At 57.8% G+C, this 23,288-nt stretch overlaps 2 protein-coding genes across 10 annotated transcripts; one reads left to right on the forward strand and one right to left on the reverse strand.

Annotated features, from left to right (window-relative positions):
- The first annotated feature begins 1,282 nt into the window (after positions 1-1,282).
- EXOC7 (exocyst complex component 7) lies at positions 1,283-21,423 on the forward strand. Of its 9 annotated transcripts, XR_002183034.2 has the most exons (22): positions 1,283-1,450; positions 1,633-1,698; positions 3,061-3,245; positions 3,422-3,527; positions 5,538-5,760; positions 8,177-8,344; positions 11,171-11,263; positions 12,148-12,216; positions 13,202-13,347; positions 13,597-13,749; positions 13,988-14,086; positions 14,448-14,510; positions 14,777-14,843; positions 15,570-15,608; positions 16,342-16,407; positions 16,696-16,816; positions 17,033-17,128; positions 17,896-17,959; positions 18,160-18,201; positions 18,308-18,441; positions 18,689-18,850; positions 19,880-21,423. XR_002183034.2 is itself a non-coding variant. In XM_019981854.2 (21 exons), the coding sequence occupies exons 1-21, from the start codon at positions 1,391-1,393 to the stop codon at positions 18,789-18,791; spliced, it is 2,163 nt and encodes a 720-aa protein (XP_019837413.2). In that variant the 5' UTR covers positions 1,283-1,390; the 3' UTR covers positions 18,792-18,862. The 9 variants fall into 9 exon arrangements, 8 of the variants coding, with proteins under 8 accessions (XP_019837413.2, XP_019837414.2, XP_019837416.2 ...); XM_019981854.2 differs by lacking the exon at positions 19,880-21,423 and having other exon boundaries at positions 18,689-18,862; XM_019981855.2 differs by lacking the exons at positions 15,570-15,608; positions 19,880-21,423 and having other exon boundaries at positions 18,689-18,862.
- On the reverse strand, positions 19,587-23,160 carry ZACN (zinc activated ion channel). The gene is made up of 9 exons (XM_019981863.2): positions 23,067-23,160; positions 22,864-22,988; positions 22,681-22,725; positions 22,429-22,535; positions 22,032-22,201; positions 21,259-21,383; positions 20,938-21,145; positions 20,626-20,790; positions 19,587-19,994 (listed from the first exon to the last, which is right to left on the reverse strand). The coding sequence occupies exons 1-9, from the start codon at positions 23,158-23,160 to the stop codon at positions 19,804-19,806; spliced, it is 1,230 nt and encodes a 409-aa protein (XP_019837422.2). The 3' UTR covers positions 19,587-19,803.
- Between the last annotated feature and the right edge of the window lie 128 nt (positions 23,161-23,288).

A 23,288-nucleotide genomic window follows, 5' to 3' on the forward strand; every position in this document is an offset into this window, starting at 1 on the left:
CTGTCCAATCCCCCTCCAGGGGCTCAGTCCCACTTCTTCCTCCTTTTTGTGGAACTGGCCGCTGGGAGAGCCTTGGTAACCCCATAACTTGGTGCCCCCCAAACCTTCTCACCCACCAGTATATGCTTCATTGTCTATCTTCCTGTACCTGGATGCCTCAACAAAGCTGTGCAGCCACTTACCACCCCAGGGTGGGACCAGAGGCAGGGTGAGCCTCTGCAATGGAGGAGGGAGTAACACTAGGTTTTACAGGAGCTGTGTCTGTGGTGAATCCAGAACATTCATCCCTGCAGGAGCCCTGATCCAGGGCCACTTCCCCACCCCTGGCTGGCCCCGAACTAATTAGAGGAGACTCCGGGCAAAGGAGCTGAGACATTTTGGCCCCTTGCAGGAGGGTGCCTACCAGCCCTCCAGGCCTTTCTGATGTCCTCAGAGGCCCTGAGAAACGCTCCCCTTGTGTCTGAGTACCCGCAAACAGGCCTCAGCGCCTCCATCACTGAGAACACCACCTGGGTTCTAACCCCGCGGACAGGTCTGGGCTTTTTCAGCCTTCCCCTTGCACTGTTTTCAGACCTGGGAAAATACACCGCTGAAGCCATACTCTACCCGCGGCCCGGCCCTCACCCCCAGCAAATAAAACCATGTATCTCTCTCCAAAACAGACACCTTAGTGTGGAGCTTGGAGCTTCTCTCCGGTTCCATACCAGTCCCCGGGATGAGTGCTCCCAGAACCCCTCCTACCCCAGGAATTTGGCCCAGCCCCTCGCAAGTCGGGATTGTAGTTATGGATGCCGCTGGGGCCATGGGCGAGCATTCTTTGCCCGGGCCAGGGCTTGCACACAGGGCGCATTCCGTGAGAACTTTTAGGGCCGAAGGGGGACACGACTACATAGGTCCCTCAGTCATTAAATGAGCACACATTAGGCGCCTGCTGTGTGACAAGCTCTGTGCACATTAGGCGCCTGCTGTGTGACAAGCTCTGTGCTGTGCTTTGCGGGGGAACGCCTCATCTGTGCCTGGATCCGGACAAACGAATTCGTTATTAATCTTTGTGAAAAGAGTCAGCCTTGCCACGAAGACGGCAAGTGAGCTGTAACTGTTGTGCCAGCTGCGGGACAAAACACCGCTAGAGAACCTGAGGGTGGCAACACGCATCAAGGTGAAACCCGGGTGCACCTCCCCGCCACACCCAAGATGGCCACCTGCCGGGGTCCCCCTGTCCCTTAGTTCCACGCAGGCGCACTTCCGCCTGCCACTCCAAATATGGCGGCAAGCGCGCCCCGGGGAGGGGGCCACGGGCGGAAGTGGGTGTGACAGGGACGGGAGCCGAGAGGGCCCTCGGAAGCGAGACGCTGGGCTGTGGGAGCCGCACGCAGGGAGGGTCGAAGTCATGATCCCCCCGCAGGAGGCGTCCGCCCGGCGGCGGGAGATCGAGGAGAAGCTGAAGCAGGTGGGGCTGGGGAGGCGGGGGAGGAGGTGAGGAAAGGGGCCGAGATCCGGGCCGGGCGTCTACTCAGGGAGGTAGCAGGAGTGGGAGGGGGCCGGGTACCAGGCAATCGGGTCCGGGCGAGGCTGTGGAGCCGGGATGCGGTGGTCTCTGGCTTCTGGTGATGTCCTCCCCTCTCTCTGCAGGAGGAGGAGACGCTGTCCTTCATCCGAGACAGCCTGGAGAAGAGCGACCAGCTCACCAAGAACATGGTGAGTAACCCCTCAGCTGGGAGGGCCTCCAGACGCTGGAGAGAGAACCCTGCGACCCAGGGGTTTGGGTACCTAAAGCCTGAGGCTTCTGGCCTGGGTGGTGATGGGTGGTAACGTCTGGGTTTCTCTAGCAACAGTGTTACACTTCTCTTACACTCTCTTCCCCTTGCCTGCCCCTTCGCTGAGGATGCTGCAGCCCCCGACATTTCTGCTTTCTGCCTGAGTTCTCCATTCTTCTTTCTCTCCTTCCGCAAACATTTAGTGAGACTGACTTAAGTGGGCTGGGTACTGGCCATGGGTCACCCTCAATTTAAGTGTGGGTATCACCGGTGGGGTTACCACTTCTGAGGTTACTGAGGGCGGGAGACTCAGCTGTCACTCCAGATAGCTGGAGGGGTAAAATGAGCCAGAAATCAGACAGATGTGGGATCTAGCCCTTGCCCCTCCACTTATTTGTGTGTGGCTCCTGACAGGTAACTCTGAGCCTCAGTTACCTCCTCTGCTAAAATAGACGATGCTAATCTCCCTTGTAGCTGTGAAGGTCATAGAAGCTAATGCGTGGAAATGCCTCTTGCACTGTATCTGCTATACAATAGGTACTCAATAAACATGAACTTCCTTTCTTATTCCTAAAAGAGCCTGGAAAACCCAAACCGAGTAGTAGATAGAAACGTGGATATGTATTCAGTAACACAGTCATCAAGTGCTGCTGCTGCTGCTAAGTCGCTTCAGTCGTGTCCGACTCTGTGTGACCCCATAGACGGCAGCCCACCAGGCTCCCCTGTCCCTGGGATTCTCCAGGCAAGAGCACTGGAGTGGGTTGCCATTTCCTTCTCCAATGCGTGAAAGTGAAAGTGGAGTCGCTTGGTCGTGCCTGACTTTAGTGACCCCATGGACTGCAGCCCACCAGGCTCCTCTGTCCATGGGATTTTCCAGGCAAGAGTACTGGAGTGGGGTGCCATTGCCTTAGAGAGAGGAGGTTTGAAGGTACCAGGAATGCATTTGAGGCTACTCTGTATGAAACTAGTTCCTGTTCAGTCTAGGAAAGCATCAGAGAGAACATAAATTGAGATCTGGCTTTAAGGGGTGGAAGGGAAGCCATCCTGTGGTGATTTTCTGAGGAGTTAATATAATGCTTGCCTCGCCTTCAGATCAAACTTCAGCCAGTTTATTTGGGCCACCTCCGATCTGCCAGGCACGTGGTAGATCCTGGGGATACAGTGGGGAATAGGTATACCCTCTCCCTCTCCTCTTGGAGCCTACTGTCTAGAAAACCACAGCAAATGCTGAAGAGCTGGCTGGGGGGCCGAAGCAGTGCTGGGACAACCCTGAGGCCTGAGAGCACGGGGCTTGCCCCCGCAGGTGTCTATCCTGTCATCCTTTGAGAGTCGCCTTATGAAGCTGGAGAACTCCATCATCCCCGTGCACAAGCAGACGGAGAACCTGCAGCGGCTGCAGGAGAATGTCGAGAAGACCCTGTCCTGTCTGGACCACGTCATCAGCTACTACCACGTGGCCAGTGACACTGAGAAGATCATCAGGGAGGGGTGAGCTCGGGCCAGAGCGTCACATTCCTGACGCCTCTTGGACCAGTAGGCTTTGGAAGGGGGTAGAATATGTGTAAGCCTGGAGTCCCCTGTGTTAATTCTGTTCTCCCATTTCCAAATACCATTCCTCTTCATCTTCCATCTGCCCGGGCTAATGTGGCTCTTCTCCTTTCCAGGCCCACAGGTAGGCTAGAGGAGTACCTGGGAAGCATGGCCAAGATTCAGAAGGCTGTGGAGTATTTCCAGGACAATAGCCCAGACAGCCCAGAGCTCAACAAAGTGGTAAGGGGCCAACAGAGTGATGTGAGAGGTTGGGAGACACCAATCCCTGCCCGGGTCTCATGACTGACACTGAACCAGCTAAAAGATAATATAGTCGAATAAAAAGAAGTATATAATACTATGCACATACTATAGACATTAAAATCTCTGTTTCAGGAATTACAGGTATACATTTTGATTGCATTTTAATAATTTAGCTAAATTATAAGTTGTTGTTTAGTTGCTGAGTTCTGTCTGACTCTTTTGCAACCCCATGGACTGTAGTCTGCCAGGCTCCTCTGTCCATGGGATTTCCCAAGCAAGAATACTGGAGTGGGTTGCCATGTCCTTCTCCAGGGGATCTTCTCAACCCAGAGATCTCCTGCATAGGCAGGCAGGTTCTTTACCACTGAGCCACCAGAGAACACACATTACAAGTTACCTATGAAATGTAAATTTAACATTTGATTTTTATAAATGCGTGGGTATTTTTTTAGTGTAGTGAAAAATACATAATATAAAAATTACCACTTCTAACCGTCTTTAAGGGAACAGTTCAGTGACATTCACGTTGTATAACCATTGCTACCTGGCTACACAGAAGGCTGACAGGATCAGTATATTGCCACACTAGTAACCCGGAGGGGACACACCGGTATAACCAGTGTACTACAGCCCATCAGTGGGCAGCCTGGACTCAGAGACTGGAATGTCAGGGGTTGGAGAACTTTGTTCTTGAGGGTCTCTTCCAAGTTCAGATCACAGAGTGAAGAGCTCTGTGCTAGAACTTGGGTGTGGGGGTGGGCTAGAGAAGGAGAAGACAAAAAACAGACAACTCCATGTTTACCCTAGAGGACTTACTTTTTAAGTAAGCAGAAACACTCCAACTTCTCTCTATTTTTAAAGCATCTTTATTGAGATATAATTCACATACCAATAAAATTTTACCCATCTGAAGTATAAAGCTTAGTAGTTTAGTAATCAGTAATTTAGTAGTTTTAACAATCCCCGAGTCATGCAACATCCCTGGAATAAATGTCATAACATATTCATCCCCTGTAAAAAGAAACACGTTGGCAGTCCCTCTTCTTCCCTTGCCTCCCCATTCTCCCCGCCACTAGTACTCACTCATGTTTTCTTTGTACATTTGCCTGTTCTGGACTTCTGTAAATGGAATCACACAATATGTGACCTTTTGAATCTAGCTGCTTTCAGATTGCCTGTTCACAAGGTTCATCTGTGTGGTAACGTGTGTCAGCGCTTCACTCCATTGTAGGGCTGAATTATCTTGCATTCAATGGATCTACCACAGCTTGTTTGTCCATTCGTCTTTTTGGTGGTTACAGGCAGTGTTGCTGTGAACACTTGTGTACATACTTTAGTGTGGGCGTATATTTTTGATTCTCTTGTCTGCTCTGAATACCTATCACTTATCAGATACATGATTTGCAAATATTTCCCTTCAATTTATGGGTCGTCTTTCCACTTTTTTTTTGGAGGGGGGTGCGGGGGAGTGCTCACAGCATGGCGTGCGGGATCTCAGTTCCCTGGCCAGGGATTGAACCCTTGCCTCCGTCCGTGGAAGTATGGAGTCTTAAGCCTTGGACAGTCCGGGAAGTCCCCCTCTTTCCACTTTTTTGATGGCATCATTTTCAGCACATAAGTTTTTGACATCCAATTTATGTTTTTTTCTTTTGCTTTTCTAACAAGGGTTTCTAACAAACCCTTTTCTAACAAGAATACAAATTAATGGTGGAATGAGAAAATAATCAGCTGATACCTGTAAGCACCTACTTTTTGTAAAACTCTGGGTTTCACCTGCAAGCATACATTTTAAGAGAACAAAAGGGAAAGAAAGAATACAGGAAGGCTTCCGAGCGTTTCTTCTCTGGGAAAAAGGAAGTGAAGGCAGAGGAGGGCTGGGACCCAGAAGCAGGAAGGGAAAGGAAGGGTATGGGGAGGCAAGGGCCAGCTGAGTGCTGGAGCAGCTGCGGACCCTCATCTTTCCCCCTGCCCTCCCTCCATCCATAGAAGCTGCTGTTTGAGCGGGGGAAGGAGTCGCTGGAGTCTGAGTTCCGCAGCCTGATGACCCGGCACAGCAAGGTGGTGTCCCCGGTGCTCATCCTGGATCTGATCGGTGGTGAGGACGACCTGGAGCTCCAGGAGGAGGTGCCCCTGGAGCACCTGCCCGAGAGCGTGCTGCACGACGTGGTCCGCATCTCCCGCTGGCTGGTGGAATACGGCCGCAACCAAGGTGAGGCGGTCCGGGTGCTGGTGGCAGGCCGGAGGGAGCGGGCCTCCCCTTCGTTTCTTTAGTCCACTTGCATGTCTTTGATAGAGTTTAGTAGGAGACAACGTGAGCCATAAATCCCGAGCGTGTGTGTCAAACTGGGAATCTAGCAAATCCAACCGTTTCTTTATATGCCTTCCTTTCTCCTGTTTCTTCCTTTCTCCCCCCAGTTAATTATAAAACTTTTAAACGGCACAGAAAGGTTTAGGTGAAAGCAGAAGTTCACCTCCCTGCTTCTGTGATGCCTACAGCATGACCCAAAGATGAGTGCTGTTGAGGTTGTTTACAGCCTTCCAAAAAATCTTTATGTGTGTGAGAGAGAGAGTAACTATGTGCGTATCGCCCCCTCGTTCCCAGGTGGAAGGACAGTTGTCCTCTCTGACAGTTGTTTTCTGGCTTTTGCTTTTAACTTAGTGACATGCCTTGAGAGCATTCCATATCAGTACATGTATATCTGCTTCATTCTTTTTGACAGCTGCATAATATTCTGGGGTGTGTTGGTCCCATCATTTCTTTGGCCTGTCCCAGGATTTTTAAAAGAAAACTCCTGAGTTAAACAAAAATTTAAAAAAACTAATGAATATTCAATTTCAAGCTGCTTAGTCCTCCACATTCGTCTTCCCTTTGGTAGTGTGTACACACACCAAGCTGCCAGTGGGCCTTACCACTGTCCCCCTCCTTCTCGAGGACTGTGCGGTGCCGGGTCTCAGGGCTGCCTGTACCAACCGCACAGGCTTGTCTGTGGCTCACAAACTGCACTCTGGGAGCCGAGGGGTTGGCAGGAGCGATCCAGGGGCTCCCTTGGGATAAGGGAGGCCCGGGGATGCCTCCAGACCCCCTGCCTCCTTCAGCCAGAACCTCTGTGCTTTGGTCCATTTCGCATGCTAGTTACACGTTGGTTCGGAGCTGCGGAAATGTACTGTGGCATCTGTATCTTTTTTCCTCACTCATTTGCACTTTTTTCTTTTCTAATTTTCCAGTATTGATAAAGTGCCGGAGTGAACATGCTTACATTGCTTAGTCTTCTTATTTAGGAAGTTCTTTGGGATATTTTCTCAAAGGTGCAGTTATCAGGTAGAGCTGTCTGAACAGATCTGTAACCTTCTTGCCATCTTACGTTCTTCTCCGGACAGATGGGGCCGGTGGACTGACCGTTGACAATCCTCCAGCTGTTTATTCTTCCTTAACTTCATTTATCTTAGCTATTTGACTGGGCTGTCACGATCCTCTCATTCTTTTAAATTTTCACTTCATTCACAGCTAAAGAATGGTCTATTTTTTTCACTTGCTGACATTTATTGGGACTTCCTGGTGGCTCAGATGCCTACAATGCAGGAGACCTGGGTTCGATCCCTGGGTTGGGAAGATCCCCTGGAGAAGGAAATGGCAACCCATTCCAGTATTCTGGCCTGGAAAATCCCATGGATGGAGGAACCTGGCAGGCCACAGTCCATGGGGTCGCAGAGTCGGACACAACTGAGCGACTTCACTTCACTTCACTTCTTGTCTCTTTACTGCCTACACCTTGCTCACATCCTTTGCATGCTCAGTCGCTGGAGTCATGTACGACTCTTTGCAACCCCATGGACTTTACCTCACCAGGCTCCTCTGTCCATGGGATTATCTAGACGAGAATACTGGAGTAGGTTGCCATTTCCTTCTCCAGGGAGAAGGACTTCCTGAGTCAGGGATTGAACCTGGGTCTCCCGCATTGCAGGCAGATTCTTTACTGACCAAGCCACCAGGGAAGCCCAAGATTACTGGAGTGGGTAGCCTATCCCTTCTCCAGGGGATCTTCCCGACCCAGAAATCACATCCGTGGACCTCTTACCAAGTTGAAGCTGGGTGTTAACTTTGTATTTTTTTTATCTAAAAAAAAAAACTTAACCGGGAATTCCCTAGCAGTCCAGTGGTTAGGACTCTGCTTTCAGTTCCACAGGCCTGCGTTCAATCCCCCGTCTGGGAACTAAGATCCCACAAGCCTCGGGGTGTGGCCAAAAATAAACAAACAAAATAAAAAATTAAAAAACATTACTTTCAAAGGGAGCTCTCTGGTGGTCCAGTGGTTAGGACTCTGATTCTACTGTAGGGAGCACGGATTCGATCTTTGGTCGGGGAACCAAGAACCACATGCTGTGTGGCATAGTAAAAAAACAACAACACAACAAAACAACTCACAACTGTTGGTTCTGTTGGGGGATAGTTTCTCTCATAAGACTTGGTTTAATTTGGGATGAGGCTGCGCTGGGGGCTGCTAGGAAGAGGTTCGCAGGTAGCAATAGCAGGTACCCACTGCTGCCCCGAGGAGCTGTGTCTGGAGGGGAGAGGGAGGCTCCTGGGCCAGGGGCAGGGACCTCAGCTGTCGCCCGTCTTTCCTCAGATTTCATGAACGTCTACTACCAGATCCGCTCCAGCCAGCTGGACCGCTCCATCAAAGGCCTGAAGGAGCATTTCCGGAAGAGCAGCTCTTCCTCCGGGGTCCCCTACTCCCCTGCCATCCCCAACAAGAGGAAAGACACGCCCACCAAGAAGCCGGTCAAGCGGCCAGGTGAGCCCCCCACCGCCGGCCCACCTCAGAACCATCCCAAGGGCCACCTGGGACCTGGGTTGCCCAGGCCCACCCCAGGGTGAGCCGCACCGGCCCCTGTAGAGCTTGTCTCACAGTACCCCTGACCACAGGTACACGGGACAGAAAGCAGGTGTCTGCCCACCCAGCAAAGCCTGGTCCAGTGAGCTCCTTTCTCACGAGTCCGGGGGCTGCATAAGGGTCCTTGGAGCGGAGGGTCACAGTCCTGGAGAGGCGGGCTGACGGGTGCCGGGGCAGCCACTCGCTGGGCGCCCTCGGCCTCTCTCCGTCATCTTGTGGAAAGGCCAGGCCTGCTGCCGCCACCAAAACCGTGGAATGGGACAGGGGCAGGCACGGCGGGCTTCACCTTCCAGGAAGCCCAGGCCGCTTGACCTGACGCGTGGTTAGGAAGTGGAGAGGGGAGAGTTTACTCTTTCACAGTCCATCCATCCATCCAGAAAAAAAAAAAAAAATCCCAGGCCATCCTCGCCGAAGGACACAGCTGGGCTTTTGGGTTCCACTCGAAGCTTGTGTCCAGCTGTGGGGAGTCGGGGGAGGGTCATTGAGGTGGGAGAGGCCTGGGCTGTGGGTGTCCTGGGCGAGCAGCTCACTGTCTGGCCTTCTTCCCGTCATCGTGTGCCCCGTAGTCTGTGCTCCAGGTAAACAGTGGCCCTCTGGATGTGTCATCCGCTTGGCAAGCCTGGCTGTGTCTAGCTGCTGAGAGGTGTTGCCCTCGAGAGGCTGGGGTCTTCCGGGGTGAGGGACCACTGCAGACCCCAGGGAGAGAGAGAGCCAGTGAGGCCAGGGGCTTCTTCTGCCTCAGCCCACCTGGTCCAGCTGCTGTTGCCTCACATGCCCAGAGGCACTGGTGGGACCGTCCTTCATGACGGCGCTCTCCTTCCCTGCCCCTCAGGGAGCAGGGTTGCCTGTTCACAGTTGCCCTGAAAACCCGCTCTTCCTCAGGCCTTTGTTCAGGGTTTGGAGACGCGGCAGAGCAGAGGCTGCCCGCAGGCAGGGCACCAGTGGGCGTGGCATGAGGGAAGCCGGGGGCCCTTCCCCTCCAGCGTGGATGTCCTGGCCGCCCCCCTGGGAGAACTGGCCGCAAACAGGGACTCTAGTAAGGCTGCCTGTGTGGCCACAGCTGCCCGCCACACCGGCCTGTCCGTCTCTGTGCCTCGGCTCAGCGAGGCTGTGGGGCTCCTTGGGCCTCGGCAGGCCTGCGCTCTCCTCCCCTCTGTCTCTTCTCCGACGGGCACCCCAGGACCCAGACTGCATCCAGGAGCACTGCTGGCCCTGCTGGGGAGCCGGGGTCTGATCTTGGTGCTCCCGCTGGACCTAAAGCAGCCTTGACTTCGAGCCTGCCGAAAGGAGGGCTGTAGCTGTGAGGGTCCCTTTGGTTTCTGTGGGGTTTCAAGAGCTGTCAGAAGCTGGGGATGGGGGGAGCTCAGAACTGATGCCGGAAACTAGGGAGACAGGACGTGGCCCCCAGGACGTGGTTCCCAGCTCTTGAGGAGTGAAGCTGGGAGGCGCGGTGGGTGATGAAACACTGACCTCGGCATCGTCCAAGGTAGTTGGGTGCCTGACGGGCATGGCGGCTGCCAGATCAGTGTCCCCAGCCCACATCCACACGGACGTGCTGGCGAGGCTCCTGAAGGCCGCGTGGGCCCATCTGCTCCCACTCGGCTGTGGGGCAGGAAACCGATTGGCTCATTAGTGAGGCTGCTCGCTGAAGAAGGAGAACACGGCGAGACAGATGCTGAACCGGAGCCCTGAACTCGATTGTTAGTAGCTAATTGTGGTTGGTGTGCACAGAGAGAAATGTCCTGCCTCCCCAAGCCTTTTGGGGAGCTGCCAGGACCCAAGCAGCCTCCCTGTGTTCAGAGATGCCCGGGGGCATCCAGCAGTCCCCAGGGGAGAGGGACCCGAGTTACCCTCACGGTGCCTCCCCTGCCCCCAGCTTTGTTGACGAGGCCGCTGCACACATCCGTTTTGAGTGCTGTTTTATTTCCCTCACGTGTTCTTCCCTGAGCTGTCTCGCTCCCATAGAGGTAGCTGACCCGAGAGGCTGTGGGCACCGCGGCGTTGTTGTCATTGTTCTCACGTGTGATACTAACTGTTGGTTTTTTCCCCCCATGCCAAGAGTATGCCCCCTTTCCTGTGGCCCTCCCGCTCCAGCTGTCTGTGTGGTGGCCTCTGTTAACTTCTCCTCGGCTTTTGAGTCATTCCCAAGAGCTCTGATGGTTCGGGTCCCTCCCCTGGTGTGCGGGCCACTCTGCCTCTGGATCTCCAAGCCTCCCACTGCTGTCCCTGGAAGCCCAGTCCCATTTCGCCACCTCCCGGGTCTCCTGCTTTCGGTGGGCTGCTGCTTGGCCGCTTCTGGCACTGAGCGTGCCCGGAGAGCTCGGCCTGCCCTTGGGAGAGGACCCAAGGGCCTCAAGGTGTCCCCAGGATCTCCCTTTCTGAGCTCAAGAGCTCTGTGACTTGCTCCTCTGTCCCAGGGCCTATAATCCAAGTGCCACTCAGTACTGTTTTTTTTAATTTTTGGCTTCTCCTGGTGGATCTTTGCCCATCTCATCTCCTTCACCCGCTGCACTTCCTCAAATGAACTCAGACCCAGAACCACGAGGGTCACTGGCAGAACCAGGAGTCCCCTGGGGGAATGAAACAGCTCCGTTCCTCCGTCCGGGCGTGCTCACTGCTGGGGTGGGCGCAGGCCTGGGGGAGAGGGCTCGGTGGAGGGCTGCTGCTGTTTTCTCTCGCTCATTTCCTAGGTCTTCTTGTCTCCTCTCTGTGTGGCTCTGGTGACAGGGACGATCCGTAAGGCTCAGAACCTTCTGAAACAATATTCTCAGCATGGTCTAGATGGGAAAAAGGGGGGCTCTAACCTCATTCCTCTGGAAGGTAATCACCCCGTGTTCCTCTCCAGTTCCCTCCTCCTCCACTGTGTGTCCACTCCCGTGGCAGGGCAGAGCCTCCACCCCCCAGAGGGCTTCTGGCACAAGCCTGAGAGGGGCGGGGGGAACTGAGGTCCCTGGGGCCACTGAGCCCCGCTGGCTGGCTCGGGGGCAGCCTTTGTGGTCTTGGCCCAGTCCTGTCTGGCTGACGGAGGCTCTGCCTCCCGGGAGGCTTCCCGCCCCCTCCCCATCCTGTCTCTGTCCTTCTTGTCTCCCCTTTGAACTCTGAGAAAGTTCTCTGTCACGGGCAGCCCTTTCACGCTCAGACCAGCAGTGGCAGGGCCAAGCTGGCTGCCCCCCGCCACCCCCCACCTTCAGAAGGGGGAGCTTGCGCAGCCTGTGTCCCCCCGTCTCCCATCAGAGGAGGGACAGCCCTGCCCCGGTGGACCAGATCCGCCTTCAAAACAATGACCCTGGGGGACAAAAGGAGCCTGTCCCCATTCATTGGGCAGTGACATATCTCTAACTGGACCTTTCCCCAAATACGGTGAGACACAGCCCCTGGGGCTGAGCATCAGACCTTCTGCAGCTGCCGGAAACTCTTCAGAAACCCTCTGTGGTCCTCACAGCTTTCTCAGCCTCCGGGTTTGGGGAAGCCGGCTCCCAAGGGCGGTCCAGGCACTGCAAGTCAGGCTTGAAACGGCTGTTCCTAAGGTGGTCTGAGGCAGAGGAGGGGCTCAGAGCCCTCTCCAGTGCCCCCGTCCGTACACCCCATCTCATATCCGCCCCCTGGAGATTGAGGGCTCCTTCTCAGCCCCCGCCCCCACCCAAGAGGCAGCCATCCCGCCCCTGGATAAACGCTGCTTGTGTTTGCGGCTGACGTCTCGCTAGGTCACGAGCATGATTTCCGAGTTAAGCACCTGTCCGAGGCCCTGAACGACAAGGCCGGGCCACTGGCCGGTGAGTACCGCAGCCCAGCCCGCGGGCCGCCAGCGCCGCACTCCCGGCCACCCCCGGAAGGGCCCGCTCCCGCTGCCCAGCCGGCCTCTGCTCCAAGGACGAGCCAGGCCTACTCGCCTCTCTCTCTCCCCGGTCTCCTCTCTCTCTCTCTCGGGCACTAGGTCTCCCTGCCTCTCTCCAGACGGGAGTGCAGGCTGGGCTTTCCAGGCCTGGGCCGAGGGCAGAAGCTGCAGGCGGCCCCTTGGAGGGTAGGGAGCGCCCGCACCTGACTCCAGCAGCAGCTCCAAGGCTCTGACCCCCTCAGAGCCCGTCCCTTGGCACGTAGCATCTGGTTGCCTGCGGACACCACTGCCCCAGCCTCCAGTCCCGTGGAGGGACCCCCTGCTCCTCCCGGGGCAGCTGACGACCAAGCAAGCCTCCCTCTCTGGGGCTTACGTGGCCTGCTGTCCAACTTTGATCCCATGTCAGCTAGCCTCATAGACCAGAGCCCACCACCTTTTTATACATTCCAGAAGGCCTGGCCAGGCCAGTGTCTGCCTTCAGAGGCCCAGCATCTTCTGAGATGGTGCCAGCCTCCTCGGGGTGGATATTGCCTCTTGCCCATCCCTGAGTGTCGTCTTCCCAGTACAGTTCAAAATCCCCCGTCTGGGTTCAGACGTGTCTTCTCCGGGAAGTCGACTGAGGGGTCTTCTTGTCCTTGAATCCATCTCCCCCACACCTCCCATACCTGACGCTCTGGGACAATAGTACTGCCCACAGCAGAGCTGAAAATGAAGTTCAGACCAAGGCTGGACTCGGCCCCTTTTTTTCCCCCTCAAACCCTGGCGGCTCTGCTAGAGTCCTCTCAGCTTTCTGCCAGCAGTCTTCCTCCCATCTGCTGCCAATCTGGCTGCAGCCCAGGAGCTGGAGAGATTCACGGCCCCCACCCCAGCAGGGAGAGGGGCTACCCCAAACCAGTAGCTCAGGGGCCCTGCTGTCCCCCCAGGGAGAGATGACATGCTGGACGTGGAAACCGATGCCTACATTCACTGCGTCAGTGCCTTTGTTAAGCTGGCCCAGAGCGAGTACCAGCTGCTGACGGACGTCATCCCTGAGCACCATCAGAAAAAGACTTTCGACTCTTTGATACAGGTCTGGCCCCGCCCCGCCTCGACCAGATGCCCCAAGTGAGAGCTGTCCCTGCAGAAGCTTGAGTCCAGGCCAGGTTCCTAGCCCTTAACTCCAGCCACTTCCTCCACCCTGATCCTGGGGCCTCTGAACTGGGTGATGTGTCCTGATCGGAGGCACACTGCCCCCCATACCCTTCCGGCTGCCCTCACCGGCCATGGGAGCCAGCTGGCTGCCCCTTCCCTGAGCCCTCCCCCTGCCCCACTCTCTCAGGATGCCCTGGACGGGCTCATGCTCGAAGGTGAGAACATTGTGGTGGCCGCCCGCAAGGCCATCATCCGCCACGACTTCTCAGCCGTGCTCACTGTCTTCCCCATCCTGCGGCACCTCAAGCAGACCAAGCCTGAGTTTGACCAGGTGCTCCAGGTACGTGGGGGCAGGGGGGCCCTTGGGGATGCCGGGAGGAGGAGTCCCGTCGCCCAGCAGGGCCTCCCAGGAGAACTGCATTCTCTGCTCAGAGTGAGGGGCAGCAGCAGCTTCCCCGGGGCCCTGGGTGGGTGGAGGTGCTCTTGGGGGAGTGAGGAGAAGAGACAGTCCCCGGGGCGGGGGGCTGGGAAGGAGCAGGGCTCTGGAGCCCTGTGCAGCCATGTGGCTACATCCTCAGGGCACGGCCGCCAGCACCAAGAACAAGCTGCCCAGCCTCATCACCTCCATGGAGACCGTGGGAGCCAAAGCGCTGGAGGACTTTGCCGACAACATCAAGGTGCCCTTCCTCTGTCCACGCCACCCAGGCCGGCCGGCGGGGCTGCAGGCAGGGCCACTGCCAACGGCCTCAGGAACTCCTGAGAGCAGGCCTCCAAGTGGGGTGGGCCTGCCCTGCGGGGAAGCCGGCCAGCCGTGCTGCTGGTCTCCTGTCAGTACCCACGGGCCTCCCTTTCTTTCCCAGAGACCCCCACCCGAGGCATCAAGCTCCTTTAGGTCCCTCTTGCTTTTTTGTTTGTGCCCGATGGGGTGTCCTGATGCATGTCTGCCAGGAGGTTGCGCTGTGGGCCCACAGACAGGTGCTGGGTGGGCTGGGGCATCCTTAGGAGCTGTCTCAGAGATTCAGGCTGTCTGTCCCACAGAATGACCCGGACAAGGAATACAACATGCCCAAGGATGGCACCGTGCACGAGCTCACGAGCAACGTAGGTGCTACCGGGGACTCCTGGGGCGGGCGAGGGGCATAGGTGGCAGGATGGGCGGGAGGCGCTGAGCACCCCCTGCAGACGGGGCCTTTCCCCGGAGGCCAGACCCACAGGGTGAAGTGGCAGGTTTGCTGCCAGCTGTTTCATCGGCAGACGCCTGCCCTCACCTGTCCTGGAATGGCCAGAGGGGCTGCACCGTGGGGGCTGATCCAGCCTTTGGGTCCTGCCCTTGACCTTCTTCTTGGCCCTATTTTCTCCCCACACAGGCCATCCTCTTCCTGCAGCAGCTTCTGGACTTCCAGGAGACGGCGGGCGCCATGCTGGCCTCCCAAGGTACTTGACCCCTCCCAGCGGGGCCCCCCACCCCATTCCTCCCTCCAGGCTGGAGACGTGGGGTTAGCCCCCCCAGGGGGCACCCTCCTCTCTGGGTGAGGAGATCCCCCCACCCTAGGGGGTGGAAAGGAGTTGTGGCCTGTGACAGGACCCTCCCCCCCAAGCCTCTTGGGTCATCAGACCCAGCATCAGGAGGGCGGGGTCTGACCTCCTGCCCTGGCCTCCGTCCCCCCGGCTCCCTCCACTGTCCTCGCCCTGGAGTGCAGACCCCACTTGTCTGAAGGTGTCTTTCCCGCCCGCTCCCCCTCCTTCTGCATCTCCCCACCTCCTCTTGTGTTGCCTGTCCTCCTACTTGGTCTCACACCGCTGACCCACTGAGCGGGCTCGGCTGGCTTCTCAGGGCCAGCCTGGTATCTTCCCGTGACCGGGGTTGGGAAGTCAGCACGTGGGGAGGCGCGCGCTGAGACCCAGCCCTGGGCCTTCCCTGTACCCCGCATCCTGGGGGCAGCCTCTGGCCTGTCGTTCTCCTGATGTCCACTTCCCAGTGTGTCCCTGGCCTGCGGGGGTCCAACCTGGGCTGTCCTGCTGTCTGTGTCCCGGCGTCGAGGGGCGTGGGCTGCTTGGCTCGGGTGTGGCGGCCGTCTCTAACCTGTTTTGCACTTTGCATCTTTCTCCCTCCTTTGTCTCCCCCCTTCCCCTCTGTGCGCACTGCCTCTCACTGCGTAGTTCTTGGGGACACATACAATATTCCTTTAGACCCCCGAGGTAAGCAGCAGGGCTCGGCAGCCCCATCCTCCCTCTCTGAAGCCCCGTGGGTGAGGTTCCCTGGGCACAGAGGCCCCTGGACAGGCTCAGGGCCCCAGTTGGAGCAGGGTCAGAGGGGCACGGGTTCCTTCAGGGTGCTCCTGACCCCCTCAGCTCCCTGACTGCCAGTTTCTGTCTCTGGGCTTCTGCAGACAGCATCCTGCTGTGCCCAGCACCCTGACTACACCCTTCAGGCTGGTCCAGCACCTCCCTGTCCCCTTCCTACCCTGTCCACTCCCCAACCCCCTGGCCTTCTGCTCTGTGTGGGCAGGACACCTCTGGCCTGGTAGAGGAGCTTATGGGTGGTGGGGAAGAAGGTGGAGAGGCTATCAGGGGCTTATTCTAAAACTCTGCTGCTAATAAATGGGATACATGGGCCTTGTAGGTACCACCCAGCTTGGGTTGGGGGAAGGGGCTGTCCCCACGCCCATCCTGCCTGTCTTCCTGCCGGTCCTTGGGGGTCAGCTCATTAACCCCACCACCCAAGACCATGGAGGGGTCTCCCCAGATTCCAGAAGAGTCCCAGGAAGCGCTCCCCTCAGCGGGAAGGGAGCCCCGTAGCTCAGGACATACCCAGCTCTGCCCGAGGAAGGCCCCTCCCAGGGTTTCCCTAGCTGCTCCCCGGGCCAAGGGGAGGCCAGAGAGGGTCTTGGCTGCTGCCACCGCCGCGGTAACAGGACTTCTCCTCTCACAGAGACCAGTTCCTCCGCCACCAGCTACAGCTCCGAGTTCAGCAAGCGTCTGCTGAGCACCTACATCTGTGAGTGGTCCCCGCCAGCCAGCAGCCCCAGCGCCCGGCCTCCTGCCTCTTCCCTTCCTTCTCTTTGTGTGCTCCTGCTAGTCCTGGCCCCGCTCCTGAGGGCCCCCCACCCTGCCCCGACCTTTAGAATTGCAACCTAACCTCTGGCTGGGGGGCTGTGGGGGTGGGCCAAGGGCTCCCAAGTCTGGCGGGGTCTTGGGTCCGGGAGGGACAAGGAGCGACGAGTGGGAGTTGGTTTGCGGATCAGACTGCCGTGGTTGGTAGGTGACCACATCCTTCCCTGTGCAGGTAAAGTCCTGGGCAACCTGCAGTTGAACCTGCTGAGCAAATCCAAGGTGTATGAGGACCCGGCTCTGAGTGCCATCTTCCTGCACAACAACTACAACTACATCCTCAAGGCCCTGGAGAAGTAAGTGGCCGCGGGGGCTGCTCTGGGGCTCAGCTGCCTCTGCCCGGCCTCCTGGGGATGGCTGTGCCCCCTGGTGTTCCAGTGGGGAGGGCACCCCTTCACCCTTGGCGGGCCCAGGACCCAGGGAGGTGGGAGGCAGGCCCCACCGGGGCTGCTGTGGAGGCTGGCAGCCTGTTGGACCTCCGCTCTCTCCTCTACCGCCTGCTCCCACCCCAGGTCCGAGCTGATCCAGCTGGTGGCTGTGACCCAGAAGACTGCTGAGCGCTCCTACCGGGAGCACATCGAGCAGCAGATCCAGACCTACCAGCGCAGGTGGGAAACCCCCGCCCCGACCTATGTACCCACCACTCATGCTTCCTTCCTAGAGCCTGGGGACGCTGGGCCCGGTCAGAGTGGGGTCAGTGGTGGGGAACTGCTGCCCAGTGGACCCCAATCCTCTGCTTTTTAATGACTTTTGTAGGCGGGTGGGAAGCCCCCTCCCACTGCCTACTCCTTGGCAGGGAAGGGGCGCTTTGCCAGTCTGTTCAAGGGTAGTCTGCCAAGGGTGACAGCTAAGAATGGTTGACTGTCAGAGATGTGGGTAACATTCTGGCCGAGCAAAGAGCCAGGTCGCAGGGGCCCTTGAACTCGGCTGAGCCCTGCTCTCCGGGCTGTCTCTGGTCCTCTCCTCCTGTTTCTTAGTCTGTGTGTCTCTCCCCCTTCGGGGGTTCTTCCCCGTGGCTGTATCTCCCTCTTCCTCCTTGTTTGTCTGTGCTCTGCTCCTCCTTTCTCATCTGCTTCTCCATCTAAATCGGCCGTGATGCCGACATGAAGTGCAGTCGGTAGTGCTTGATCAATCTATTGAGTGCTCGGTTTCCTGTCCTTAATTTTAAAAGCGAGCAGCTTGAACATTTTTATTCCCAAGGGGGAAAAAAAGAATCTCTGCTGTGTTTTGCTCAGTTTTGACCCAAACTGATCCCTGCCCTCACCACCTACCCCAGTAAATGAAGAGATTTTTTAAAAAAACAAAACCCCAGGAAAGGAAGCAGGGGTCTGAGGCTGTCCCTTTTCTGCCCTGTGCTTCCCTCCCTGCCTGGCAGTTGGCTAAAGGTGACTGACTACATTGCCGAGAAGAATCTGCCTGTGGTCCAGCCTGGAGTCAAGGTGGGCTGAAGGCCTGGGCTGGGGAGGGGAGGGATGGCTAGTGGATACGGTGCTCTGTGTTGTCTCTCTGGGAAAAAAATAAACAACCAGAATGAGAAAGCAGGGATGCCTGTGGCCCCGAGGGCAGAAGGGAAGGAGCCAGGGGCAGGGCGCCTCTGCTCTGAGCTCCGCTTTGTCTGCCATCTCCCCCGGCCCCCCAGCTTCGGGACAAGGAGCGGCAGATGATCAAGGAGCGTTTTAAGGTAAGTCAGGATCTTCTCCCCTCCGTCGATTGATGCCGCTCCCGTAGCAACACAGACCCGAACGTTTGTCTCTGGGTCACTGCTATTTCCCCCTGTTGGTGGCCAGGGCTTCAACGATGGCCTTGAGGAGTTGTGCAAAATCCAGAAGGCCTGGGCGATTCCCGACACGGAACAGAGGGACAAGATCCGCCAAGCTCAGAAAAGTATCGTTAAGGAGACCTACGGGGCCTTTCTAAACAGGTGAGCCCTCCATCTCTGCCTTCCCAGCCCCACGCTCCCCCTCTGCCCCAACTGGACCTCTGGGCTCTTTTCTTTGAGAAAACGTGGAGAGAGGGAGGTGGGTTCAGGTGGCAGACCCAGCGCCTATGGCTTTGGTGTGGGGCCAGACCAAAACATGACTCAGGGGCACCCCATTAGGAGGGCCTTAGGCTGAGGCAGAGCTGGGGAGGGGCTCGGCCTGCCCCCGCTGACCTCAGCGCCTGGGCAGGTATGGCAGCGTGCCCTTCACCAAGAACCCGGAGAAGTACATCAAGTACCGCGTGGAGCAGGTGGGGGACATGATCGATCGCCTCTTTGACACCTCGGCCTGAGCTGCCGCTGCCCCTGCCTGGCTCTGCCAGAGCAGCTGTGTTACTGGACACATAAACAGGTGTGGACTTGCCTCTGGGCTGGGTGAGTGTGGCATCCTTTGCGACAGGGGCCTTGCTGTGCCACCCGGCCAGGAGCCCCACCCCCGAGTCCTCAAGTCCTGGTCTGCCCTTCCTCTCGCAGCCCCCATTCCCTACCCAAGCAGCGCTCTCCCAGAACCTTGGGGTTCATCACTCTGACCACAGCCTGCAGAAGCCACAGGATGGCTTCAAGACAAGAAAGACAGAGAAGGCAGACAGAGGTCTGTGCCCACAGCTGCCTCACGGGACAGGAGGAGGAGGGCTGAGTAGCCCTGCTTCCAGGCCAGCTTGGGACTGGGGTGGAAAATGCTGTTCAGCCCAGGCCTGAGGGTCAGGCTCAGAGGAGCAGGCCACACCGCAGCCCCAGGCCCTGCAGAAAAGCAAGGGGGTTGGACTGCTCTCAGACTCAGTGCAGAGAATGCCTGCCTTACCCCCACAGTTCTGCCGCCTGGGGAATTCTGCCCGCGAGGTGCGTCCTGGTGGCTGGAGTGGAAGTGCTCTCCCTGCCCTCTGGGCACTGGCCGGAGCTCACAGAAGGGTCCTGACCATCCGGGCCTGTCTCTGCGGCTCCAGCGCTCCTGGCCCGAGGCCAAGTGGCAGTGCTTGCCGAAGGAGCAGTTAGGCTGTGTGTGGGGACGGGCCCAGCGGACAGTAGTGAGGCAGTCTGCAGCAGAGCGGGGCTCAGGATGTGAGGTGGGGCCCCACCTACTCCAACGAAAGTGAACAGCTGAGCGCGACAAAGACAAACCCCAGAGGCGCCCTTGCCCCGGGGTGATGTGTTTATTCCACACTCCTTGCTTACGTGCTCACAGGAAGGAGAGCTCGGGGTGCCCTGGGGTCCTGCAGGCTGAGGGAGGAGAGTCCACCTCCCTCCCCCTCCAGAGGCCCCGTCACAGCCCTCGCGCCCCAGGTCTGCAGCCCCGGGCCCTGCCCGTTACAGCCTGGGCTGCCCGCCGTGGGGTGAGGCCGCTCCAGGGGCTGGGTCCGACTTGCATGTCGCCCACATCCAGAGTGCAATGAAGATGAACTGGCTACACGCCACCCCTACCACATACACCTGGAAGAAGATGCGGTCAGCAGCCTCAGCCCAGCTCCTTCTGGACCCCTTCCCTGCTCCAGGGGCTTCTGTGTGGACAGGAAGAGTAAAAGAAGACGTACTGCACGCTCTGCGTGTGCACAAGGGTGAACCCCAGAGTGCGAGTCTGTGTCCCACTTCATCAGATTCACAACTAAGGGACATTCGGGTCTGGCCCCTTCTAGATCACCGTGAGTTGAAGAAATGCCCTCTGAGAGAGGCTGTGCAAGGCATAGCGTTTTCCTGTACTAAGTCACTTCAGTCGAGTCTGACTCTTTGTGACCCCGTGGACTGTAGCCTTCCAGGCTCCTCTGTCCATGGGATTCTCCAGGCAGGAATATTGGAGTGGGTTGCCATACTCTCCTCCAGAGGATCTTCCTGACCCAGGGATTGGACCCATGTCTCTTATGTCTCCTGCATTGGCAGGTGGGCTCTATACCCCCAGTGCCACCTGGGAAGCCCAGGGAGTCTGAAGTCACTGGGGCTTAGGGCGACTGGTTCTGCTCCCTGCTCCAGACCTGCTGCTTGTGAGTGCAGCCACAGTGGAGTCCGGACAGCAGAGCCGGCCGAGAAGGGTGCAGGAACCTCTAAAGAGCCCGGTGACCTGCAGCCTCAGTCTGCCAGCTCTGCCTCTAGGCCTCCTCCTCCACCCCCCCAGGAAGGGCCCCAGCCCCTGCCCACCTTCAGGGTTAGGCCCTGGCTTCCCGCGGTCGTGCTGCTCCCCATTCAGCGCTGGGCTGGGGCTGTCCTCTGCCCTGAGGTTGCCCCGGGCCAGAAGCCCGGTCAACAGCACAGTCTCGGTGGTGCTGACAAAGAGCAGCAGCAGCAGGACAGTGAAGTAGTAAACTGGAGAGGGGGTGGAGAAGAGCGGTCAGGAGCCAGGCCTGGCCTCACGGGCCCCGGGACCTGAGCAGAGGCACCCTGGCTCCGGTGACAGTAGGCGGGGGCAGAGTGAGGCAGACCCAGCACAGAGCGGCAAGGGCAGGGCCTTACCTAGCAGGGGGTTACAGGAGGAGGAGCTGGGCAGGGCCTGTATCAGGGAGGAGTGGAAGACGAGGTAGCTCAGAAGCAGGGTCACCTTGTAGGCGATGCGCTCAGTGTGAAGGGGCAGCAGCCCCCCGCAAAGGTCAGCCAACAGCAGCGCCTCCCCAGGGACCAGGAGGGTTAAGATGGCCTTTAGTGCTGTGTTCTGCAGGCTCAACTGGAAGGAAGACGGGGCATTCCAGGGGGTGGGCATAGAAGAGTGAGGTCGTGGCCTCTGACTGTGCATCCCCAACACCCCCCTCAGCCCTTGGTAGCCATCTCCCAACTCACCGTCACCTGGAAGCAGGGTACCAGGTGCTGGGGCGGGATTTGGGTTTTCAGATCCTGAACCACGAACTCCCTCTTGACACTCACAATCTCGTTCACCGCGTGGACCTGGAACTCCAGCTCCGTCACTGAAGGGGGAGGGGTGAGAACAGTAAACTCAGAAAGAAAGACCCTGTGCCTGCATCTTTCCTGGCAGTAGGGGCAGGGACGGACTGGAGCCAGGGATGGCGGAGCCCGCTGATGATTGCTGGGGGCACACTTGGAAGCTGGTCTGTCCAGGGGCTTTCCAAACTGATTTTGCAATACCCCAAGTTTTCTCCACTTGGAGGAAGGGCCAGCTCAGATTCATAAAGTGAATTTTCATTGTAAAAATAAACGCACTTTGCACCACTTCACAGAGGGGCAGGGGACATGGTCACAGACTCACTCACCGGTATATCATCTCACACCTGAGATACTAGGATGTTTCCAGGAGTGAGGCTGCAGCAGCCTGCGCCTCTGGGCTGGACACAAGTGTGCAGTTCGGCCCTGGCTGTCGGCCCAGAACTGTTGCTCTGGGGGTGGGGGAAGAAGACTGGAGGGGCCCACAGCCTACAGCAGGGGAGGACCAGGAGATGTGACTGCTATTTGAGTGGGACATATGGAGTGAAAGAAGCGTGCCCAGCTCCCCTAAGCCGGGGGGTGGCCGGGTGTGACCCCAGGCCTGGTCCCCCAGGTCAGGTGTTTGCTGGGGGCCAGAGGCTTCCCCTCCCCTCTCCCCTCATCCCCCACAGCACCAGTGTTGCTGAAAGCGAAGAAGGTGAGGTGGCAGTCGCTCTGGTCCCTGGGGAAGTGGAAGAGCTCAAAGTCGCAGTTGGTCTCCGTGGTGAGGGCTAGGTCGAACTCGATGTGGCCGTCCCTGTCTACGCGGGCCTGCGGGCTCTTGTCCTGCCAATTCACCCAGAGGCTGCAGAGGGACAGACACCCCTCAGAAGGGGGAGGTGGGGGGACCCCAGCATGTTCCCAGCTGCTGCGCACTGCCCTTGGGGTTCTGGAAGGTAGGGCACCATAGTGCACGGTGGTCTGGCGGGGCCACCAGGAGGGGGATATTAAGAGGACCTCCCGGCTCCAGATGAGTAATAGACAAGGCTGCGCCTGGCCCGTGCCAGGGAAAACAACCCCCGCCTCACTTACGCCTCCCGAACAGTGAGTCTCGGCATCCAGAGTACGTCCCAGGGCAGCATGACTGGGTTCCGCTGGTGCCCAGTTGAGTTCAAGGCCAGGCGTGTGTTCAGCCAGGACTGGGGACACAAGGATGCTACTAAGGCTCCCACTGTCCGTGTATATGTGCCCCTGGGCTTAGCAGGTTGACAAAGGCCAGTACGTCTGTGCTGGACTCACAGGGGTCTCTCCCTTCCTCAGCCCCCACCCGCCATGGATGCTCACCAGCCGAAGCAGCAATGTGGAGGACACCGTGTACCGAAGGATGTCCTGGGGGAGGGGAACAGCGTGTCACCTCGGGGGTGGGCACTGTGGCAAGAAGGCAGGAGACCCTGGCGTTCACTAGGCTGAGCCCTGTTCCATCTCCAGCTCAGTTCTTGGGGCCCCCCGGGTCCTCAGGACACTTACCACGTTGAATACGTTGGACACGAACACCTGCACATCCACCACCAGGGGCTTGCTTCCGTTGTTCGGAATCTGGATGAGGTCCGGAACCTCCTGGGGTGAGTTGAGGTTGGAGGAGGATGGCCAGTCTGAAGGGTGGAGGTCGAGGTCACCCTGTGCCTTGGGACCCAAATCCCAAAGCTCAAGGCCTTATGGTCTCTACCTACCGAATGCCGGCACGCTAAAGCCCTGCTGCTGAGCCAAAGGCTGAGTGGTTCCGAGCCCGAGGAAGGTGAGATGCAGCAGGAGCCGCAGGGCCATCATGAGAGGCTATGCGGGGGGACTGGATGGAGCAGCAGCGCCTAGGCTACAACCTCTATTTCAGTCACTTCTCTGGGAGACTGGGCAGTCGGTTGGAGGCAGCTGTTTTGGGCAACGACCCTGGAGCC

The sequence above is a fragment of the Bos indicus genome, chromosome 19 (assembly GCF_029378745.1).
Source record: "Bos indicus isolate NIAB-ARS_2022 breed Sahiwal x Tharparkar chromosome 19, NIAB-ARS_B.indTharparkar_mat_pri_1.0, whole genome shotgun sequence".
NCBI classification, from domain to species: domain Eukaryota; kingdom Metazoa; phylum Chordata; class Mammalia; order Artiodactyla; family Bovidae; genus Bos; species Bos indicus.